This window comes from Jaculus jaculus, chromosome 23 (assembly GCF_020740685.1).
Source record: "Jaculus jaculus isolate mJacJac1 chromosome 23, mJacJac1.mat.Y.cur, whole genome shotgun sequence".
NCBI lineage: Eukaryota > Metazoa > Chordata > Mammalia > Rodentia > Dipodidae > Jaculus > Jaculus jaculus.
The window spans coordinates 10,024,781-10,044,971 of NC_059124.1; the positions used below are offsets into that span (position 1 = coordinate 10,024,781).

Genomic DNA, 20,191 nt, shown 5'->3' on the forward strand with positions numbered 1-20,191 from the left:
TGCACAAAGAGAACTTGAAAGAGATCTGGATACACATGTGTACACATGGGTTCATTTTCTTCCTCCTTGTTCTGTACAGAATTCATCAAAATTAGCTGCTAGTGTCCCTGGGGCCTTGTTCCTTGCTCCCTGTATCGTTGGGCTCTCCCCGTTTGACCCGATTTCTACCGTGACTTTGGCCCCTCCTGGTGTCCTGTGACGTGGAGATGAGCACTTTCTAAGATGGACTACCGCCCCCTGCTCTGACCTCCGTGGGGACGCCTGCCTGCGCCTCGCTCGGCATTTGCAGGCTGGGCAACGCTTCCTTATCTCTCCTGCTCTGGTATGTGCAGGGCAACTGTACACGTGAGGGTCAACGACGTGAACGAGTTTGCCCCGGTGTTTGTGGAGCGACTGTACCGCGCTGCTGTGACAGAAGGGAAGCTGTACGACCGCATCCTCCGGGTGGAAGCCGTTGACGGTGACTGCTCGCCCCAGTACAGCCAGATCTGCTACTACGAGATCCTCACGCCCAACACCCCGTTCCTCATCGACAATGATGGTGAGCTCAGCCCTGCACCCCGCACCCCCAGGACAGCCTCGGGCGGCGCTCCGCGTCTGCCCCCCCAGCCCCCTCCTCTGCCTCCGCTGCTGGGGTGGGCGTCTCCTCCCAGTCGCCGAGCCCACTGAGCGTTGCCTCCTGGCTTCCCGCTCCCGTCCCAGGGAACATCGAGAACACGGAGAAGCTGCAGTACAGTGGCGAGAAGCTCTACACGTTCACGGTGACGGCTTACGACTGTGGGAAGAAGAGGGCTGCCGATGACGCGCAGGTGGAGATCCAGGTGAAGCCCACCTGCAAACCCAGCTGGCAAGGTGAGGAGCGGCGCGTGGACTGTCGGCCACCCGGCACCTGTCGCGTTTGCTTTTCCTTTTGTCCCTTTGAGCAACCCTGGCAGCTGGGCCAGGGTGGGGGCCATTTCAGGGCCAGGGTTCCAGTGGCGATGGCAGGAGAGGCCATCTTACCTGCTGCCATCTCTTCCTCTGTGTCACCTGTGCAGGCTGGAACAAAAGGATTGAGTACGCGCCGGGTGCTGGGAGCCTGGCTTTGTTCCCTGGTATCCGCTTGGAGACCTGTGATGAACCGCTGTGGAACATTCAGGCCACCATAGAGCTGCAGACCAGCCACGTGGCCAAGGGCTGCGACCGCGACAATTACTCAGAAAGGGCGCTGCGGAAGCTCTGTGGTGCGTGCTGCCTCCCCAGCATGCCTCAGGCCTGCGCCTTGCCAACCAGCTTGTGCCTCCTCTGCCTCTTTCCCGAGAGCATGCCTCCTCTGGCCATCGCAGGGGTGTGTGTGTGTGTGTGTGTGTTCCACAGGAGTTTTGTCACGTGGGCAGTTTTTGTGGCCCCAAGGGCAGGTCAGTTCAGCATGGGTGAAGATGCATCATTGTTGGACCCGGCACTAGATATGTTATGGAACAGTAGCTGAGCGGGATGAAGAATTGCAGAATGAGAGCTCTTTCTAGAAGAGAGATCTTTCTCTCCTTGAAAGGTCACGAGAAGCAGTGGGATGCCGTCAGTTCTCTCTCTGTTTCATCACTTGCTCTTCTGTTGCCTGATGCTTGTGCCTCTTGGCTCCCCCAGGTGCTGCCACTGGGGAGGTGGACCTGTTGCCTATGCCTGGTCCCAATGCCAACTGGACAGCGGGGCTCTCAGTTCACTACAGCCAGGACAGCAGCCTCATCTATTGGTTCAACGGTACCCAAGCTGTGCAGGTGCCACTGGGCGGCACAGCAGGGCTGGGTTCTGGGCCTCAGGATGGCCTCAGTGACCACTTTACCCTGTCCTTCTGGATGAAGCATGGTGTGACTCCCAACAAGGGCAAGAAGGAGGAGGAGACCATTGTGTGTAACACGGTCCAGAACGGTGAGCTTCTGCCAGACCTGGGCTGGACGCTTGTCCACTCGAGGGATGGCTTCTCTCACTTGAGGTGGGGGGGGGGAGACTGGCTTTTTGTGTGGCTCCTGTCACCACTCACTGTCCAGTGTCAGATACAGACAGGCCGTATCTCCTCTGTTCATTTGTGAGTTGCCAATGATAGTGGTGGTTCTGTTTGTCTCACTGTGGCGCCCAGTTTGGCTTTGAACTCAGTGCAGCCCCCCTGCCTTGGCATACCAAATGCCGGAATTACACTCATGCATCATCATGCCTGGCTTTTTAAAGGTAGGGTCTCGCTTTAGCCCGGGCTGACCTGGAACTCACTCTGCAGTCCCAGGCTGGCCTTGAACTCACAGCAATCTTCCTACCTCTGTCTCCCCAGTGCTGGGATTTAAAGGCATGTGCCACCATGCCCGACTCAAATTTTCTTTTGTCTCTTCTCCTTTTTTCTCTTTTTGGTTTTTCAAGATAGGGTCTTGCTCTTGCTCAGGCTGATCTGGAATTCACTATGTAGTCACAGGGGCCTCGAACTCACATGATCCTCCTACCTCTGCCTCCCTAGTGCTGAGATTCAAGGCATGTACCACCATGCCCAGATACCATACCTGGCTTTAAAATTTTTATATGTTTATTAGCATACAAAGAACTAGTTATTTTGTTATTTTAAAACCCTTCCTAGTTTCCTTAGTTGCTGGGATTGCAAATGCCACCATGCTTGGCTTTGTCCTATTTTGTTACTCTTTGAAATTCTGAGATTTAGCCCCAATACTCCTGCTCTGAGTTCAGGGGGACTCCCCATTACCATTAGCCTACCCAAGTCAATCTCCCTGCATCCCTGCCCTGTCTCTTTTCCTGTGAATGCCCCTCCACTGCACATGGGAAAGCTGAGTACTGGTGCAACCATTCTGTTTTCTTTCTACCATTACCCCAGTCTCTGAGAGCAGCCGGGCTTCATCTGCAGGTGCCCCTCTTCCCTCAACTGCAGTGGGACATGCCTCTGGGGTGGGCTCAGCTGTGACCTGCTGTGTTATTTCTAGTCATGTCTCCAACCTCATTGCTCTTGACCTGAAAAGGGTTGTCACCTCGTATGTATTTGTTAAACAGAAGAGCAGTGAAGAGCTGGGGGTGGGGAGTGGAGCAGGCTGGACAGTGTCCCCTTCGGCCAGCCAGTGCCCAAGAGGTCCTAGTTATCGTTTGGGCCTGAGAGAGAGAGAGAGAGAGAGAAGAGGGAGCCCCGTATTCTTACTCTCTCCCTACTGCTTTTTTAATTTTTGGTTTTTTGAGGTAGGGTCTCACTCTGGCCCAAGCTGACCTGGAATTCACTAAGGAGTCTCAGGGTGGCCTCGAACTCACAGCGATCCTCCTACCTCTGCCTCTCGAGTGCTGGGATGAAAGGCGTGCCCCACCATGCCCGGCTCCTCCTTTTTCTTGCCTCAGGCCTGCGCCTTACTCTTGTCCTTCCCCTGTCCCCTCAGAGGATGGCTTCTCTCACTATTCACTGACGGTCCACGGCTGCAGAATTGCCTTTCTCTACTGGCCACTTCTTGAGAGCGCCCGCCCGGTGAAGTTCCTCTGGAAGCTGGAGCAGGTAAGGGCAGCTTCTGGCTCCTGGGAGGGCAGAGTAGACGGAGCCGACTTTCAGGAGAAGGGGTCCTAGAGCTGTGCTGGTATTTTCCAGGGTCCGCTGTGTCTTTTGTCTCATTCTTCATGTTCCGTCCCTGAGAAGTCTGTTCCAGGTTCTCTTGTTCTCAGTTCCCAAGGCTTGTGGCCTAAAGAAGTACTTCTGCATTAAGAGTTACTAGCACCAGGCGTAGTTGGCCATGTTTGGTTTAATCTCCTTCTTATCTAGAGCCTGGTACATGTCCTAGCTCGGCTGTAACCAGGAGACCAAGGGATGCGAGGGCTGCAGCAAGGCTTCGAGCTGCCCGGGGCCTGCTGCTGAGGCATCTTGGTTAATGTGCCTCACTTCATTATTTTTCAACTTGTTAAGCAAACATGAAAAAAAAATTCTGTCTCCTGGGGTGGTTGCAGGATTGAGTGATGTAATTGGAGCCTTATGGACTTAAAAGCACTCTATGAATGTTATTCCTCATTCTCTTTGCCTATGATTATGAAAAATAAATAAAGAGAGGCAAAAGCACATTCAAATCCCCTCTTGAGCCAACAATGGCAAGTTGCAGCCTGGTTTTTCTTCTTGAGCCTTGCTCTGAGGCCGGGCGGGCCTGGAATGTGCGGTCTTCCTGCTCCTGCCTCTCAGTGCTGGCTGCATAGGTTGGAGTAGTCATGTCTTCTCATTCATTCTCCAAGCCGGCTGCAAGGACAAGAGAGGACATTTAAGTCTCCATTTTCCTATCTTTCTTACAAGCCCTGTGAGGGTGGTTCAATAATCAAATGTCAAAAAAGAAAAAATAGAAAAGAAAGGCAGGAAGAAAGAAGACTTGAGTGGGAAAACGTGCAAACTAGATAATTGTGAGAGGTCTAAAGAAGGTTTTGCTGTTTGTGGTTTCTTTCTTTTTCTTTTTTTAAAGATTTCCATTGACCTCAGCCAAGTTTATTTATTTTTAATATTTTATTTATTTATTTGAGAGAGAGATACAGAGGAAGAGGCAGAGAGAGAACTGCAAATGAACTCCAGATGTATGCACCCCCTTGTGCATCTGGCTTACATGGGTCCTGGGGAATTGACCGGCGTCCTCAGGCTTCATAGACAAACACGTTAACCGCTAAGCCATTTCCCCAGCCATGTGGTTTCTTTTAAAGAGACAGTCTATTTGCTGCTTCTCAATCTTTCCCTTATGTTGCTCCATTGTCAGCTTATCCTTTCAGTTTTCTTTCTTTTTTCATCCTTGGGGTACTGGGGATTTAACCTAAGCCAAGTGCCTTAACCACTGAGCAATCTCTCCAGCTCAGTACTGGGGATTTAACGGGCTCTTGTACCTGTGGAACAAGTACTCTGTCACTGAACTATATCTTCAGGCCCCTTATTTTTCATTTTGAGACAAAGTCTTACTAAGATGCCTAGGTTGGCCTTGAACTCACTCAATAGGCAGGCTGGCCTTGAACTTGTGATCCTCTTACCTCAGCCTCTCAGTCAGCTGGCTAATCCTAGGAATATAGTGGAGTATAAGATGGAACAAAATGCTTGCCTTTATTGAACTTATATTTTAAACTTTTAATTAATTAATTTTGAAAGAGAGAATGGGTGAGCCACAGCTTTCAGCTACTGTAAACGAACTCAGACACATGCGCCTTCTTGTGTGCACGTGTGACATTGTGTGCTGACATCACTGCTTACGTGGGACTCGGAGATCTGAACATGAGTTCTTAGGCTTTACAGGCAAGTCCCTTAACCACTAACCCATCCCTCCAGCCCAAAGCTTACATTTTAGATGGGAAGGTGCGATTTTCTTCCTTTCCTTTCTTTTTCTTTTTGAAATCATAGGGATCAAAGCCAGTGCCTTGTACATGCTAAGTATTCACTGTGTTTTCCCATGCTATCCTTCCAACCTCTAGAAGAGGCTGGTTTAAATAGACAAGGCTGGGGTGTGGCTCAGTGGTAGAACATGTGTTTAGCATGCCTGATGCCCTGGACTTAATACCTAGCAGCCAACAACAAACATGTGAATAGAAGAAAATAGACATATAAAATGATAACTTGGGATAGATGCTGTGAAATAAAGGGGACGGCAAGGAGAGAGCAATTGGTCTTAGATGTTTAGGGAAGGCATGAGGTGAAATTTAAGCTCTGTCCTCAAGGACACACAGACAGCTGGCTGTGAATAGGATGTGAGGAGCAGATGGCAAAGGCCATGGGATAAGAAGGACCTCAGCATGGAGACAGTCCAGTCAGGCTGAGGAACAATAGCTGGGAGGGGCATGAAGATGATCTTGGAGAAATGGGCAATGACTGGATAGAACAGAGCAGTCTGTCAGCTGGAGTCAGTTTAGATTTTGTCTTGTGAGAGTTCAAAGCCCATTTTTGAAGAGTTTAAATCAGGAGTATGACCTGTTCAGATTTACATGTTAACAAGATCACTTTGGTAACTGTGGAAATACTGTAATGAAGAGATATCAGAGTGGAAGTAAGGTATAGGGAAATGGCTCATCAGTTAAAGGTGCTTGCTTGCAAAGCCTGATGGCCTGGGTTCAGTTCCCCAACCACCCATGAAAAGGTGGATGCAAGAAGTAGCATATATATATGTATGTATGTATGTATATATGTGTGTGTATATATATATCCGCAGAGATGGCCCAGCAGTTAAGGTACTTGCCTTCAAAACCCAGTGTCCTGGGTTTGATTCCCCAGGACCCATGTAAAGCCAGAGACACAAAGTGGTGCGCCATCTGGAGTTTGTTCTCAGTGGCTAGAAGCCCTAGCATGCCTAATCTCTCTCCTTCTCTCCTCTCTTCTTGCAACTAAATAAAACATATCTAAAAAAAGAAAATAGAAGAATGGAAGTAAGAACAGACTTGCAATCCCAATTCCCCAAGAGGCTGAGTCAGGAACACTGAAAATTCCAGGGCAGCTATAGGCTGAGAGAGAAGAGAAAAGAGAGAGAGAGAGGAGGAGAGAGAGCAGTTGATTATTGTAATACCTGTCTTGGGACCTCACCTGGAATGTGGCTGTGGAGATGAACAGCCCTACACAGAACCCTCCAAATGTTAGTTCTGTTTGGACCCCAGAGGACCAGCCCCTGCTGATGGCACTGGAGGAAGGTGTGGAAGGAGTCATGGGGAAGTATAGACTCCCATAATCACATGTTAGATCTGCCATGCCTGTGAAATATCTGGGTAGAAAGCCCAGCATTTGGGGAAAGATTTGGGCTGGAGATGGAGGTGGTCCTGTGATCAGCATAAATAAGGTGTCTGAATTCCTGCGAGCAGACGAGGTCACCCCTAGGAAGAGTGGGTAGAGGTGGAAATGGAAGAAGTCCAGGGTCTTGAGCCTTGAGGGAACCTGACGCCGGGACACTGATAAGGCAGAGAACTCCATTTCCTCTCCTGCCTGCCACACTCCTTGCTGACTGCCGGAGCATGCAGAGGCCAGCACTGATCTCAGGGGCTCCTGTTGGGCCACATTCATCCCATCCCGGAAACCCAGATGCCATATAGATGCGCATAAATACCTTTGGAAAAATATATTCACAATACAGTTTCTTGCTTATAGTAGTTTTGGTTGGTTGGTTGGTTGGTTATTATTTTGTTATTTGAGACAAGGGCTTGCTGTGTTGCCCAGGAAGGCCTCAAAGTCCTGGACTCGAGGAATTCTCCTTCCTCATCCTCCTGACCTGCTGGACTTTGGGCATGCACTCCTGTGCCTGGCTCCATGTTTATAGGTTTACTCGACTGCTGGAATTTTCCACACTGGGTTGGCGACCACATAACTTTTGGATAAGGCTTTTACTCCTTCAGCTGGGTTAGGTGCCCTTTTGGTAGAAGTAGGACTGGGCGGGACTGCCCCGTCTCCAGGAGACGGGTGGAGCTGGGCTGGTTCCCTGAAGATGAGGAAGCGGCGGGGCTCTGGCGTTGCCCTGTCCTCCAGGTGTGTGACAGCGAGTGGCACCACTACGCCCTGAACCTGGAGTTCCCCACTGTCACGCTCTACGCCGATGGCATCTCCTTCGACCCCGCCCTCATCCATGACAGCGGCCTCATCCACCCACCTCGCAGGGAACCTGCGCTCATGATTGGGGCCTGCTGGACTGGTGAGACCCCCGACCTTCTCAGCGACTATGCAGGGGTTAGGGTTGCAAAGGGAGGTCGGGAAGAGAGGAGTAAGGACAGCCCGACCTTGAGCTGAGGACATCTCTGTGCAGCTGGGTGGGGTGAGTGAATGATCGCCACTGGAGGAGACTTCGGTCTTCCATGCACGTCTGTTACGCGGGTCAGCATCTCCAATGTGGAGGAATTTCCTTTTCGAGTAGCCCCAAATCTCCTTTTGTTACTTCAGTTAGTTCCCACTTCATTCCTCGAAGTGGTGATGATTCCCACAGCCTGTTCCCCTGCCGGAGGACAGGGTCCTTCAGGACATCATCAGTCCTCTCATTTAGAGGCATTTCTTTCACTTTTTCCTTCTGTGAGAGCAGGTGTGCATCTGTCTCACCAACCACAGCTCCTGTGTTTCTTCATATTAATTATATTGTATTATATCACTATGTTATGTTTATTATGCGTTGTGATTATCACAACAGAGGCCTGACAGATTGGGCCATGACAAAAGGAGAACTGGGAACTCTGCTGAGAGCCTGCAAGTCCTGCTTGGGCACGACAGGATACTGAGCGGGCAAGCTTCCCGTTCGTGTACCAGCTCTGAGCTCACTGCCACGTTTTGTCCCCAGAGGAGAAGAACAGAGAGAAGGAGAAAGGAGGCGACAACAGTACAGATGGCACCCAAGGTACACTGGGCGAAAACCGGAGACCAGAGTCCCGGCTTTCTCATCTGGGCCACGCTGCGCGCTCCCTGTCGGCTTCTCTAGTGACCGTCCACTTGCCCCAGGGGGCCAGAGCCTCGGAGACACCCCCGGGCAGGGCCTTGAGCAAGAAGGTTGGACGTAGGTTGGCTGGATTCTGGATACTTTTTCCTGCCTACAGAATGCAGCAGTTTCTCTTTCTAACTTTCCACATAGCAGAAAGCTGGTGGGCAGGATTAGCCATGCAGTAGGGTGCAGACCGGGCATCTGTGAAGTTCACGCACAGTCATCCTGGTGTCCCTGCATGCCCCTGTACAGGTGTTCTCTCTCGCACTCTCCCCATGGCCCGTTGGTTTCTCCCATTTCTCCCTTTGGGTCTGGTTTCCTCCTTGTCTCTCTTCTCCTTGAAGCTTTTCACATTTCCCTTGCTTCTGTTCCTCTTTTCTTCCGCTTTCTTCTTTTCCATGCGTGTGTGTGTGTGTGCGTGTGCGTGTGTGTGCGTGTGTTTCTGGGAGGTGGAACCTGCAGCCTCACGCTTGCGAAGCCAACGTGCTGTGCTTTACTATTGAGCTGTGCCCTGTCCTGTCTTGTGTTTCACCTTTTCCTCTTCAAACTACCCTTTATCCTCGCGTTTCTCTCACCTGTCCTCTCTCCTTTCCTCGTTTGTGTTTGTACATTTTTCACTTTCTTTCTTAGGTCCTCTGCTTGCTCTCCCTTTCCTTCTGCTCTCAGTCTCTACCCTGGTCCTTCCTTCTCTTCTCTCCTCTCTCCTTCTCTCCTCACCTGGCCTGCTCCTGTGTTCCTGCCCTAGGAGACCCCTTGCTGATCCATCACTATTTCCACGGCTACCTGGCTGGTTTCAGCGTGCGCTCAGGTCGCCTGGAGAGCCGTGAGGTCATCGAGTGCCTCTATGCATGCCGGGAGGGGCTGGACTATAGGGATTTCGAGAGCCTGGGCAAAGGCATGAAGGTATAGCCTCCTCGACAACCTCTCCCTCCCCGCATGCCCCTCGACACCTCTGCTCCCTTCCTCTCCCGCCGCCCCGCCTCGCTCTCAGCCGTGTCTGTGTCTGGGACCCAGGTCCACGTGAACCCCTCGCAGTCCCTGCTCACCTTGGAGGGGGATGATGTGGAGACCTTCAACCATGCCCTGCAGCATGTGGCTTACATGAACACTCTGCGCTTTGCCACGCCCGGCGTCAGGCCCCTGCGCCTCACCACCGCTGTCAAGTGAGTGTGGGGTGGGTGGAGAAATCATGGAGCAGAGCCAGACAGTGGCACCGCTCACTGGCCTAGGACGTCTCCTAAAACGAGCCATCTCTCCCTCATTTTGCATTCTGCTCTGAGCTCTGGGAGAGGACACTTGGCCTGTGAAAGGTCATGTCGTCACGTTAGTGGAAGAGCCTGGGCTAGACTCAGCTTTCCCAGCAACCAGTTTCTTACTCTTCGCTTAGCCACACTTCAGGATTTGAGGGGGTTGCCCTCTGCTCTCTGCTGATACCTAAAGGGAGATAGTTAAGGTTGGAGGTGAGGGACTTTACACCAATTGGTTGGAGGACCCGGGAGAGATGGTGAGTGGTATTTGCTTCTCCTGTTCAGATCTTGATTCGTCAAGTTCTTACAAGTCAAATAGATAATCCTGGAAACCTATGGTCCCAGGCCAAACCTGGGGACAGAGCCATGTTCATCATTTGCATGTGGTCCATTGCTCCTCTTAAACTGTGATGGCGGACACGTAATTGGGACAGAGACCATGTAGACCCAAAATATGAGGATGTTGACTCTCTTGTCTTTTGTAGAAAAAGTTTGCTGACCTTTGAATTCTGAGCAAATGATTTTGACTTCTTTAAAGAAAAATTATAGATTATTTCGAGGTTTAAGTATACTTTAAGTATTTAAGAGTACAGACTGAGAGCTGGAGAGATGGCTTAGTAGTTAAGGTGTTTGCTTGAAAAGCCAAAGGACTCAGGTTTGATTCCCCAGGACCCACGTAAACTAGGTGCACAACGTGGTGCATGTGTCTGGAGTTCATTTTCAGTGGCTGAAGGCTCTGGTGTGCCCATTCTCTGTGTCTCAAACAGATAAATAAAAATAAAATTAAAAAGTCTTTTTTTTTTTAAAGACTGAGAAGCAATGGAAGCAAAATAGTTAAAGACATAAGGTCTGTTATTAGCTTTTGAGCAGATGTGGTAATGGAATTAGTGTGAAAACTAAGTGACAGAATTCAGCTCGCATGCCCAGCAGAGTGCATTTGGTAAGTGCTCCCGGTCACTCTGTGAAGGTTCCTTCGTTCCCTGTTATGGTTGGTGGACAGTTTTTAGGAGATATTGCCACTTAGTGGGTAGACCACATGGTTTGTGAGTCAGATTTTGTGGGTTCAGATATCTTAGGGAGGGGTTCTGAGCTCCCTAGCAGCTGGGCATGGTCGTCAGACTTTACCATCAGCCTTTTAGAAGGGCAAGGGCAGAGGCTGCTGGGCCCGGTGTGGTCACAGGCTACTCGGCATCATGTGGACGCAGACCAGAGCTGTGTACAAACCCCATGGGCTCTAGTCAGAGTTCCTGTTGAAGAGCTGCGCTCACAGCCGGTGTGGCAGCTCACGCCTTCAACCCCAGCATTTGGGAAGACTGAGGCAGGAGTTTCTCCATGAGTTCCAAGCCAGCCTGGGCTACAGAGCGAGATCCTACCTCAAACCACCGCCCCAAAGCCCAAACAAACAAAACCAAATAACAATAATAAAAACTAATTTCTATCCTTCAAGGCCCAAGGCCCTGCCTCATTCCTGTCACTGCACTCGGGAGCCGCATCAGAGAGGATGGCAGAGCTCTGGACAGCCTCCCACAGGGAAGAGGTGGTGGCTTCTTGGCTGACTAGCTCATCTGAGTTCCTCCTGGCTCTTCCAGGTCTGGATCTAGAGGCTTTTCCAAAGGTTTGGAGCCTGGCTCTGGTCCCTTAGAAGAGTGAAGGGGCACTGACTGTTTATGAACTTGAGAAAGACAGATCTTATTTCTCCATTTCCTCTGAGGTTATAGGAGAAAATGAGGAGGAGAGAGAGTGTGTGTGTTCTACTTGCAATAGACAGAGAGGTGTCTATCAGCACCTCCTCTGTCTGTCCGTAGTCTTCTTAGCCTCCCTTGTTCAGTTTTTGGATTTGGATCTTGGTCATTTAAAACTAGATATATGCAGCTATTTAAATTCAAGTTTTCTCTGTCAAGTACTGCGGATTGAACTTGGACTTTGTGCATGGTAGGCAAATGCTCTACCACTGAGCTATATCACCAGCCCTATTTTCACTTGTTTTTGTTTATTTCTATTTTTTATTTATTTATTTGAGAGTGACAGACAGAGAGAAAGAAGCAGAGAAAAAGAGAGAGGAGAATGGGTGCACCAGGGCCTCCAGCCACTGCAAATGAACTCTAGATGTGTGCATCCCCTTGTGCATCTGGTTTACATGGGTTCTGGGGAATTGAGCCTTGAACTTAGGCATCACAGGCAGGCGCTTAACCGCTAGGCCATCTCTTCAGCCCCCTATTTTAACTTTTTGTTTTGAGAGAGGGTCTTGTTATATTGACAAGGATAGCTTTGACCTTGCTGTACAGAGCAAGACCAGGCAAGACTTGAATTTGTGAACTTTTTGCCGCAGCCTCCCTGGTAGCTACAATTATAGGTCTGTATCGTCAGGTCTGGTAAGAGTTTTGTTTATTTACTGTAATCTACTTCTTGGAAGGCTCTCTACTCAAAGCATTACCCCCGAGTTGAGCACAACATTTTCTCTGGTTTGCCCCACTTTCCATGCTTTTGAATTCATACCCGCTTTCTGTAACCCTGCTCTGTTCTATCAGTGTCTCAGCACAGATGAGCCATTTCTGAAATAATTCACTTTAAATTTATTTATTTATTTGAGAGCAACAGACACAGAGAGAAAGACAGATAGAGGGAGAGAGAGAGAATGGGAACGCCAGGGCTTCCAGCCTCTGCAAATGAACTCCAGACGCGTGCGCCCCCCTGTGCATCTGGCTTACGTGGGACCTGGGGAACCGAGCCTCGAACCGAGGTCCTTAGGCTTCACAGGCAAGCGCTTAACCGCTAAGCCATCTCTCCAGCCCTGAAATAATTCACTTTAAGTAGCCAATACCCCCAACCCCAAACTTCTGTTTCTAATGTATCTCTGTTCTCAAAATCATCCAAACTTGAAACCCCAACTCCTCCTTGTTTCCCCTCTGTCTTTATCCTCTATTTCCCATCAGTTGCCAGGTCTCCCAGGTTCTGCCCTTGAACTGGATGTCTCAAATTTGTTTCCTCTTTTTCTGTTTCTAGCCCAAGCCCTCATTATTCTTACCTAGTCTGTTTCCCTAATCTAACTAGTTGACCTAGGTCTAGTTCATTTCCCTCCTAAGGCTAGGCCAATAATATTGAATCAGATGTGTGTGTATCTGCATGTGTGTAGGTGTGCATATGGGGGCCAGAGGACAACCTTGGACGTTGTTCCTTAGGAATGCTGTCCACTTTTCTTTGATAGGGTCTCTTTTTGGCCTGGAGTACACCAGTTAGGCTCCATTGGCTGGCCAGTGAGCTCCAGGGATCTGCTTCTCTCTGTCTCCCAGAGCTGGGATTATATGCCTGGGTTCTGGGATTGAACTCAGATCTTCATGCTAGCAAAGCAAGCACTTTACCCACTGAACTGTCTTCCCAGCCCTTCTCCCCACCCCACAACTTTTGTTTATGAGACAAAAATCTCACTATGTAGTCCAGGCTGACCTTGAATGTATGGTGATTCTCCTGTGGTGGTTTGACTTAGATGTCCCCCATAAACTTAGGCACCCTGAATGCTAGGTCCTCAGCTGATGGCAGTTTGGAGAGAGAAGCTTCCTGGAGGCAGTGCATTGTTGGGGGTAGGCTTGTGGGTGTTATACATAGCTTCCCCTTGTCAGTGTTTGGCACACTCTCCTGTTCCTGTTGTTCATCTCAACTTGGCCAGGAGGTCATATCCACCCTCTGCTCATGCCATTGTTTCCCATGCCATCATGGAGCTTCTCCTCAAGTCTATAAGCCAAAATAAACCCTATCCTCCCACAAGCTGCTCTTGGTCGGGTGTTTTCTACCAGCAATGTGAAACTGACTGCAACACTTCCTTAGTCATGGGATGGCAGGTACCAGCCACCATGCTTGGTCTTCATCTGCCTCGTGTTCCAGTAACAACAATGGAGGCTGGGAAGTTTGAGACTGGTGAGTCAGCATCTGACCAGGGACTCCTTGCTGCGTCATACAGTGGTGGTACAGCAGAGAGTCTGCGAAGGAGGGAGAGAAAGAAGGAGGGTGGGAGATTGAACCCTCAGCCTCACCTCTTTTATAAGCAGCACTCATCTATTCATGAGGATGCAGCCCTCATGACCTAATCTATTACTCCTAACACCTCTCCATTGGGAATTAAGTTTTCAACACATAACTTTTGGGAGACACACTTAAATTAAAAAATTTAAATTATAAAAAGAAATCAGGGCTGGAGAGATGGCTTAGTGGTTAAGGCATTTGCCTACAAAGCCAAAGGATCCCAGTGTGATTCTCCAGGACCCACGTAAGCCAGATGCACAAGGGGGCACATGTGTCTGGAGTTTGTTTGCAGCGGCTGGAGGCCCTGGTGCACCCATTCTCTCTCTCTTTTTCTCCCCCTCTTTCTATCAAATAAATAAATAAAATATTTTTTAAAGTTTTTTTGGTTCATTTTTATTTATTTATTAGAGATTAACAGAGAGAGGCAGATAGACAGAGAGAGAATGGGCGCACCAGGGCTTCCAGCTGCTGCAAACGAACTCCAGACACGTGCGCCCCCTTGTGCATCTGGCTAACGTGGGTCCTGGGGAATCGAGCCTTGAACTGGGATCCTTAGGCTTCACAGGCAAGTGCTTAACTGCTAAGCCATCTCTCCAGTCCAAAATATTTTTTAAAAAGAAAGCAGAAGATAAAGGAAAAAGGAAAAACTGATTCCAAGCAAATTCAAAAGTGATCCAGGCCAACATGACTTAAAACAAACAGAAACCAGCATCTTTCTCTCTAGCCCGGGTTGGCTTTGGACTCGTGATCTTTCTGCCTTAGCCTCCTGAGAGCTGGTGTTCTAAGGCTGGATATCACCAGGCCTAGCTCACATTCAGTCTTAAGATTTCACAACAATGGGCTGGTGCTGTAGCTCAGTTGGTAGAATCCCTGCCTAGCAAGCAGGGTCCCCCACACACTGCATACATTGGAAATGGTGATGCATGCTTGTAATTCCAGCCCTCAGGAGGTAGAGGCAGGAGGAACAGGTTCAAAGTCATCCTCATCTACAAAGAGTTTGAGGTCAGACTAGGCTATAAGATACCCTGTCTCAAAACAAATTGAGACAAAGCAAAAAAAAAAAAAAGATTAAAGAATAACCGCTGACTCTATTTTCTGCTTCTTGGGGTGGGGTCAGTCCTAAGGCTGAAGGAAACCTGTGGCTTGTGGGCTTCGGCCTGCTAGCAGCTCTCCTAGGCTGGCGTTGCATGCTGGGAGCTCTGTAGTTCTGGGTCCTCTGGTGACCTTGCCTCCACTACGGTAGGGAGACCTCCTGTGGAGGCTTTGAATACACCATCCCTCTCTGGACTGACCTCACAGGGACTGTCTCTGGTGTCTCTGCCCTTGACAGGTCTTTGCCTGAGTCTCCAGGCTGTCTGTGACATCTTTGACGTCTAAGTAAATAAACCGTGCCCTTGTTGGTTTTGCATTCTGAGAACCTGCAGAATTAGCCCCATATGGATGCTACCAAGGCTTGTGCCCTTGGACAGGTGTTCCAAGATGCATCTGTGGTACTCCTCCAGAAGGTGGGGAGCAGAGACCTGAGGGGGCCGGGGCTGCGAATGCCACCTTTTCTCGTGGTGCCCTGGCCTGCTGTCTGTGAGCTGCCTTGAATGTCCTTGAAATGCACATGAGGTTATGTTCACGTTGTCTTGAGAAATAGCACCTGGCCTTCTATCCAAGCTAATCACCTATCAAAGAGTTGTTCAGCCGTACTCTTGCAAGACTTTTCATTCTTACTTGGGCAGTGTGTGAATCCCTTGAATCTATAAGTTGCTTTCCCTTTAATTGTGAACTCCATCTTTAAATAGATTGTTTTCTTTTTTACTTTAATATATGTAGTTACAAGTAGCCATGCAACTTCTTCAATATTTCCTTAGCAGTTTCTTTCACTACCTTTCTGGTTCATTGTCCTCAAGTTCTGCTGCTGTGAAACGCTCAAACATAGATACAATTCAGCCCAATTTTTTGCCAGTTTATACAACGATGGCCTTTATCCCAGTTTCCAGTGAGATTGGCTGCATTTCCTTCTCAGACCTCATCACAATGACCTTTATGGTCCATGTTTCTAGCAACGTGTTGATTTTGACATCTTTAATCATCTCTAAGTTCTATTCTTTCCCCACAGTTCCTTTCTTCCTGAGCCTTCAGCAGAATCACCTTAGTGTTCCACTCATGACACCACAAGCTTGCCCACAGCATTCCTTCCAAAGCTGTTCCAGAGTTGTTTCCGCAGTGTTTGGCTTTTCTTTTCTTTTTTCTTTCAGTTTTTTGAGATAGGGTTCTCCAGCCCAGGCTGACCTGGAATTCACTATGTAATCTCAGGGTGGCCTCAAACTCAAGTGATCCTCCTACCTCTGCCTCCTGAGTGCTGGGATTAAAGGCGTGCGCCACCACGCCTGGCTCCTTTGGCAGTTCTTATAGTGATACCTGGCTTCTCTGTTTTCTGCAGTGTGCTGCCATAATGGAATATCAGAAGCTGGGGAATTTACAAAGAATACAGATTTCTTCTTGCTCTGAAGGCTGGGAAGTCCAAGGCTGTGAGCCTGGGGCTTGGGGGGTTGAGGGCTGCATTGTTACATTATGTAGGTGGAAAGGCAAGATGGGGTGAGAGAGAGAGGGAGAGGGAACGTTCCTTGGTGCAAACTTGGGACCCAGATGTTGGCTGCAGCTGGAGTGTGGTTAAAAACTTGACTCTGACACATGTTCCTTGCATGGTGCAGGTGCTTAAACTAAGAGTTTTGTTTTCCTCTCTCCCTTCCTTCTCTTCTTCATCCCTTCTCTTTCTCCTCCCCCTCTTCCCTGTCTCCCTCCTGCCTTTATATTTTCCTTCCTTCCTTCCTTCCTTCCTTCCTTCCTTCCTTCCTTCCTTCCTTCCTTTATTCCTTCCCTTCCTCTCTCTCTCTCTCCCTTCCTTCCTCCCTCCCTCCCTCTCTCCCTTCCCTCTTCTCTCTTTTGACATTTGAAATTTTATTCTTTTACAGAAAAGTTATGTTCTCAAAATGGATGTATAAGAGGGATTTATCATCAAAATGTAGAACTCCCTTTTTTTTTAAACATTGAATTTTTTCTTTTTTTTCTTTTCTTTTTTTTTTTTTTTTTTAGGGTAGGGTCTTGCTCTAGCTCAAGCTGACCTGGAATTCATTATGTAGTCTCAGGGTGGCCTTGAACTCATGACAATCCTCATAACCTCTGCCTCCCGAGTGCTGGGGTTAAAGGCGTGCACCACTACACTTGGCCAAATCATCTTTTTTATTTTTAAAGTAATGAACAAATTTATTGTGATCACTTAGTTTTGTATTTAACTCACTGATTAAAAGATATCACAGTCTTAATTATTGGGTACATTTGTTTTAAGTAGCCATAACCTAAAAGCAATCTTCTCTTTTTTGGCATGAACGTGGCGTGGTGTGTGACGTGTGGTAGATACATGTGTGTGCAGATGTGTGTACCCCATGTGCATGGTGTCAAGGACAAAGGAAAGGGTTCCCTCCTCTTACTCAGTCGCCTGTTTCCTTGAGCTGGAGGCTTCGTTCAGTCACAGCCAAGCTCTAGCGGGGCTGGACACCGATGAGCATGGTCACACCCATCTGTGTCATGAGCCCTGGGGAATCAAGTTTGGGTAACCTCAGGCTCTCATCCTTGCACACCCAGGGCTCTTACCCACTGAGCTATCTCCCCAGCCTGGCAATCTTTCCAAATTATTACAGCAGTTAAAGAGCCCTTAGTAAGTTCATGGTACATAGTGTTGTTCTAAATATATAATGCATGGTAGGACATCAACTTAGTGTCGTCTTTTTATTTGTCAATTAGTGTCTAACATAGTCAAACTAAGGAGAAATGTATATGTGACATGATCTTTTTTTATTTGTTGAAACAGGTCTTTCTGGAATTATAGTTATGCATTACCATGCCCAGCTATAAGCTTTTTAAAAAAAATAAATAAATAAAAATTTGTGGCAGGTTCTCACTCTAGCTTAGGCTGACCTGGAACTTCACTGTGTAGTACAGGCTGACCTTGAACTCACAGTGATTCTCTTACTTCACGAGTTTTGGTTTCTTATCCTTATTCCACAGAATGGGAACAAAACTATAATGAAATAATGTGACAAAATGATTCATAGAACGAGCTTTGATTGGGAGATGCCCTTGTCATTGGCGAGGTGGGGCTGGAGGAGCGCCCGGGAGCGCAGGTCCTGAGCAGCTGCCTTGCTGGCTGTTTGACTTGGCTGAGTCCTTTTGGCTGATGCCCAGATCACGCAGCTGCGTGGGATGGGGCTTCTAGGTCCAAGGGCATGCCATTGCGTGTACTCTGATAGCAAAGAACACTAAAGAAGTGAACATGGGCAAATATCATACCACATTCCACTTTTAGAGGTGAATATTTTGAGGCTCGTTTCTAGAGGAATGTATACCCAACCCATGTTATTTTACATCCTGGGTAAAGAAATGTGTGTTTATCCCTCCTTTTTTTTGAGGGAAGGCTTCACTAATCTAGGCTGAACTTGAACTTGCAGTCCTCCTGTCTCAGCTTCCTGAGTACTGGGATTCCACATGCCTGTAATGCTGGCACTCAGGGAAAGCCATGCCTGACTGTATGCGTATTTTGTTAGTTCAGTTTCTCTTATTTTCTTTTTCTTAAATTAATTTTCTTATTTATTTGAGAGGGAGAAAGAAGAAGGGGGGAGAGAGGGAGAGAGGGAGGGAGAGAGAATGGGCACCTCAGGGCCTCTAGCCACTGCAAATGAACTCCAGATGCATGCACCCCCTTGTGTATCTGGCTTACATGGGTCCTGGAGAGTTGAACCCAGATTCTTTGGTTTGGCAGGCAAATGCTTTAACTGCTAAGCCATCCCTCCAGCCCATCTTATTTTCTATTAAAATAGAATTTGATACACATTCCCATGATCTTGTGGAACAGTTGGATGATGTGGTCACCCCACAGGTAGGAGCTCTCTCACTGTCTGCCTCTGATCTTCCTACGTAGAAGGGAGGTCACCCCACTGTGCTGGGGAGGTTGTGGTTCAGAGACACTAGCCTCTCTGCTCTCACTCTGTCTGGGACAGTGTTCTACTGTCGAAGTGGAGCCCAGATGGGTGAGACAGAACGTACATATGTCTGTCTTTCTCTCACCACAACTGGAAAAATCTTTTTAAAAATTTTTTTTTGTTTATTTTTATTTATTTGAAAGCGATGGACAGAGAGAGAGAAAGAGGCAGATAGAGAGAGAGACAGGATGGGCACGCCAGGGCCTCTGGCCACTGCAAACAAACTCCAGACGCGTACGCCCCCTTGTGCATCTGGCTAACGTGGGTCCTGGAGAACTGAGCCTCGAACCGGGGTCCTTAGGCTTCACAGGCAAGCGCTTAACTGCTAAGCCATCTCTTCAGCACCCCCCCTGTTGTTTAAAGAAAACCCATATAGATAGAGAATGGGCATGCCAGGGCCTCTAGCCACTGCAAAAGACCTCCAGATGCGTGCACCCCTTGTGCATCTGGCTAACATGGGTCCTGGGAAATCGAACATCGAACCAGGGTCCTTAGGCTTGACAGGCAAGCGCTTAACCGCTAAGCCATCTCTCCAGCCCAAAATCTAACTTTTTAAAGGAAGGGGTTGCTAGGGTCACACATTGCCTCTCTCTGTTTTTTGCATAGGTGCTTCAGTGAAGAATCCTGTGTCTCTATCCCAGAAGTGGAAGGCTATGTGGTGGTTCTTCAGCCAGATGCCCCCCAGATCCTGCTGAGTGGCACAGCTCATTTTGCCCGCCCAGCTGTGGACTTTGAGGGTCCTGAGGGGGTCCCCTTGTTCCCTGATCTTCAAGTCACTTGCTCCATCTCTCACCAAGTGGAGACAAAAACAGATGAGAGCTGGCAGGGCACAGGTGAGGGTGAGTCTAGGGAGTAACGCAACCCGAGGAAGGCCGATGTCTGCACTTAGAGTGAGGGAATGAATCTGGGGAAGGAAAGGGAGATTAACTTCCTTCTGTGTTTTTTTTTAAAGATTTTAAAAATACATTATTTATTTATTTGAGAGAGAGGGAAAGAAAGAGAGAGAGGGAGAGAACCAACATACCAAGGCCTCCAGTTGCTGCAACTGAACTCCAGATGCATGTGATACCTTGTGCATCTGGCTTATGTGGGTCCTGGGAATCCAAGCTGTGTCCTTTGGCTTTGCAGGCAAACACTTAACCACTAAGCCATCCCTCCAGCCATTCCATCTGGTTTTTTTTTTTTTTCTTTTCCAAGGTAGGGTCTTGCTGTAGCCCAAGCTGACCAGGAATTCACTATGTAGTCTCAGGTGGGCCTGAAACTCATAGCGACCCTCCTACATCTGCCTCCCATGTGCTAGGATTAAAGGTGTGCACCACCACGCCTGACCCTTCTATTTTTATGTGAATGAGAACAACTTATCCTTAAGAAGCAGAGTTAGTAGTCCGCTCAGGGGTGCCATGGGTCTAAGGAAACGTTGCATGATGACATTCATGGGAATACTGTTGATTTCCCTTATGAAGTACCCTTGGGCAGGTAGGAGCAGTGGCCATGAGGGGATGACAGT

The 20,191-nt window shown here is 48.6% G+C and overlaps 1 protein-coding gene across 2 annotated transcripts in view; it reads left to right on the forward strand.

The window, feature by feature from the left end:
* The window catches only part of Clstn3 (calsyntenin 3), a 33,919-nt gene that overhangs the window by 4,099 nt on the left and 9,629 nt on the right, over positions 1–20,191 (forward strand). Inside the window, exons 4-13 of one of the 2 annotated variants that reach the window (XM_045139740.1) lie at positions 333–541; positions 703–852; positions 1,038–1,223; positions 1,624–1,905; positions 3,393–3,505; positions 7,460–7,622; positions 8,256–8,312; positions 9,139–9,296; positions 9,408–9,556; positions 19,291–19,523. In XM_045139740.1, the coding sequence (XP_044995675.1) occupies positions 333–541; positions 703–852; positions 1,038–1,223; positions 1,624–1,905; positions 3,393–3,505; positions 7,460–7,622; positions 8,256–8,312; positions 9,139–9,296; positions 9,408–9,556; positions 19,291–19,523 (1,700 nt within the window). The remainder of the gene's footprint in view (positions 1–332; positions 542–702; positions 853–1,037; positions 1,224–1,623; positions 1,906–3,392; positions 3,506–7,459; positions 7,623–8,255; positions 8,313–9,138; positions 9,297–9,407; positions 9,557–19,290; positions 19,524–20,191) is intronic. The other variant, XM_004668653.2, reaches the window with a different exon arrangement.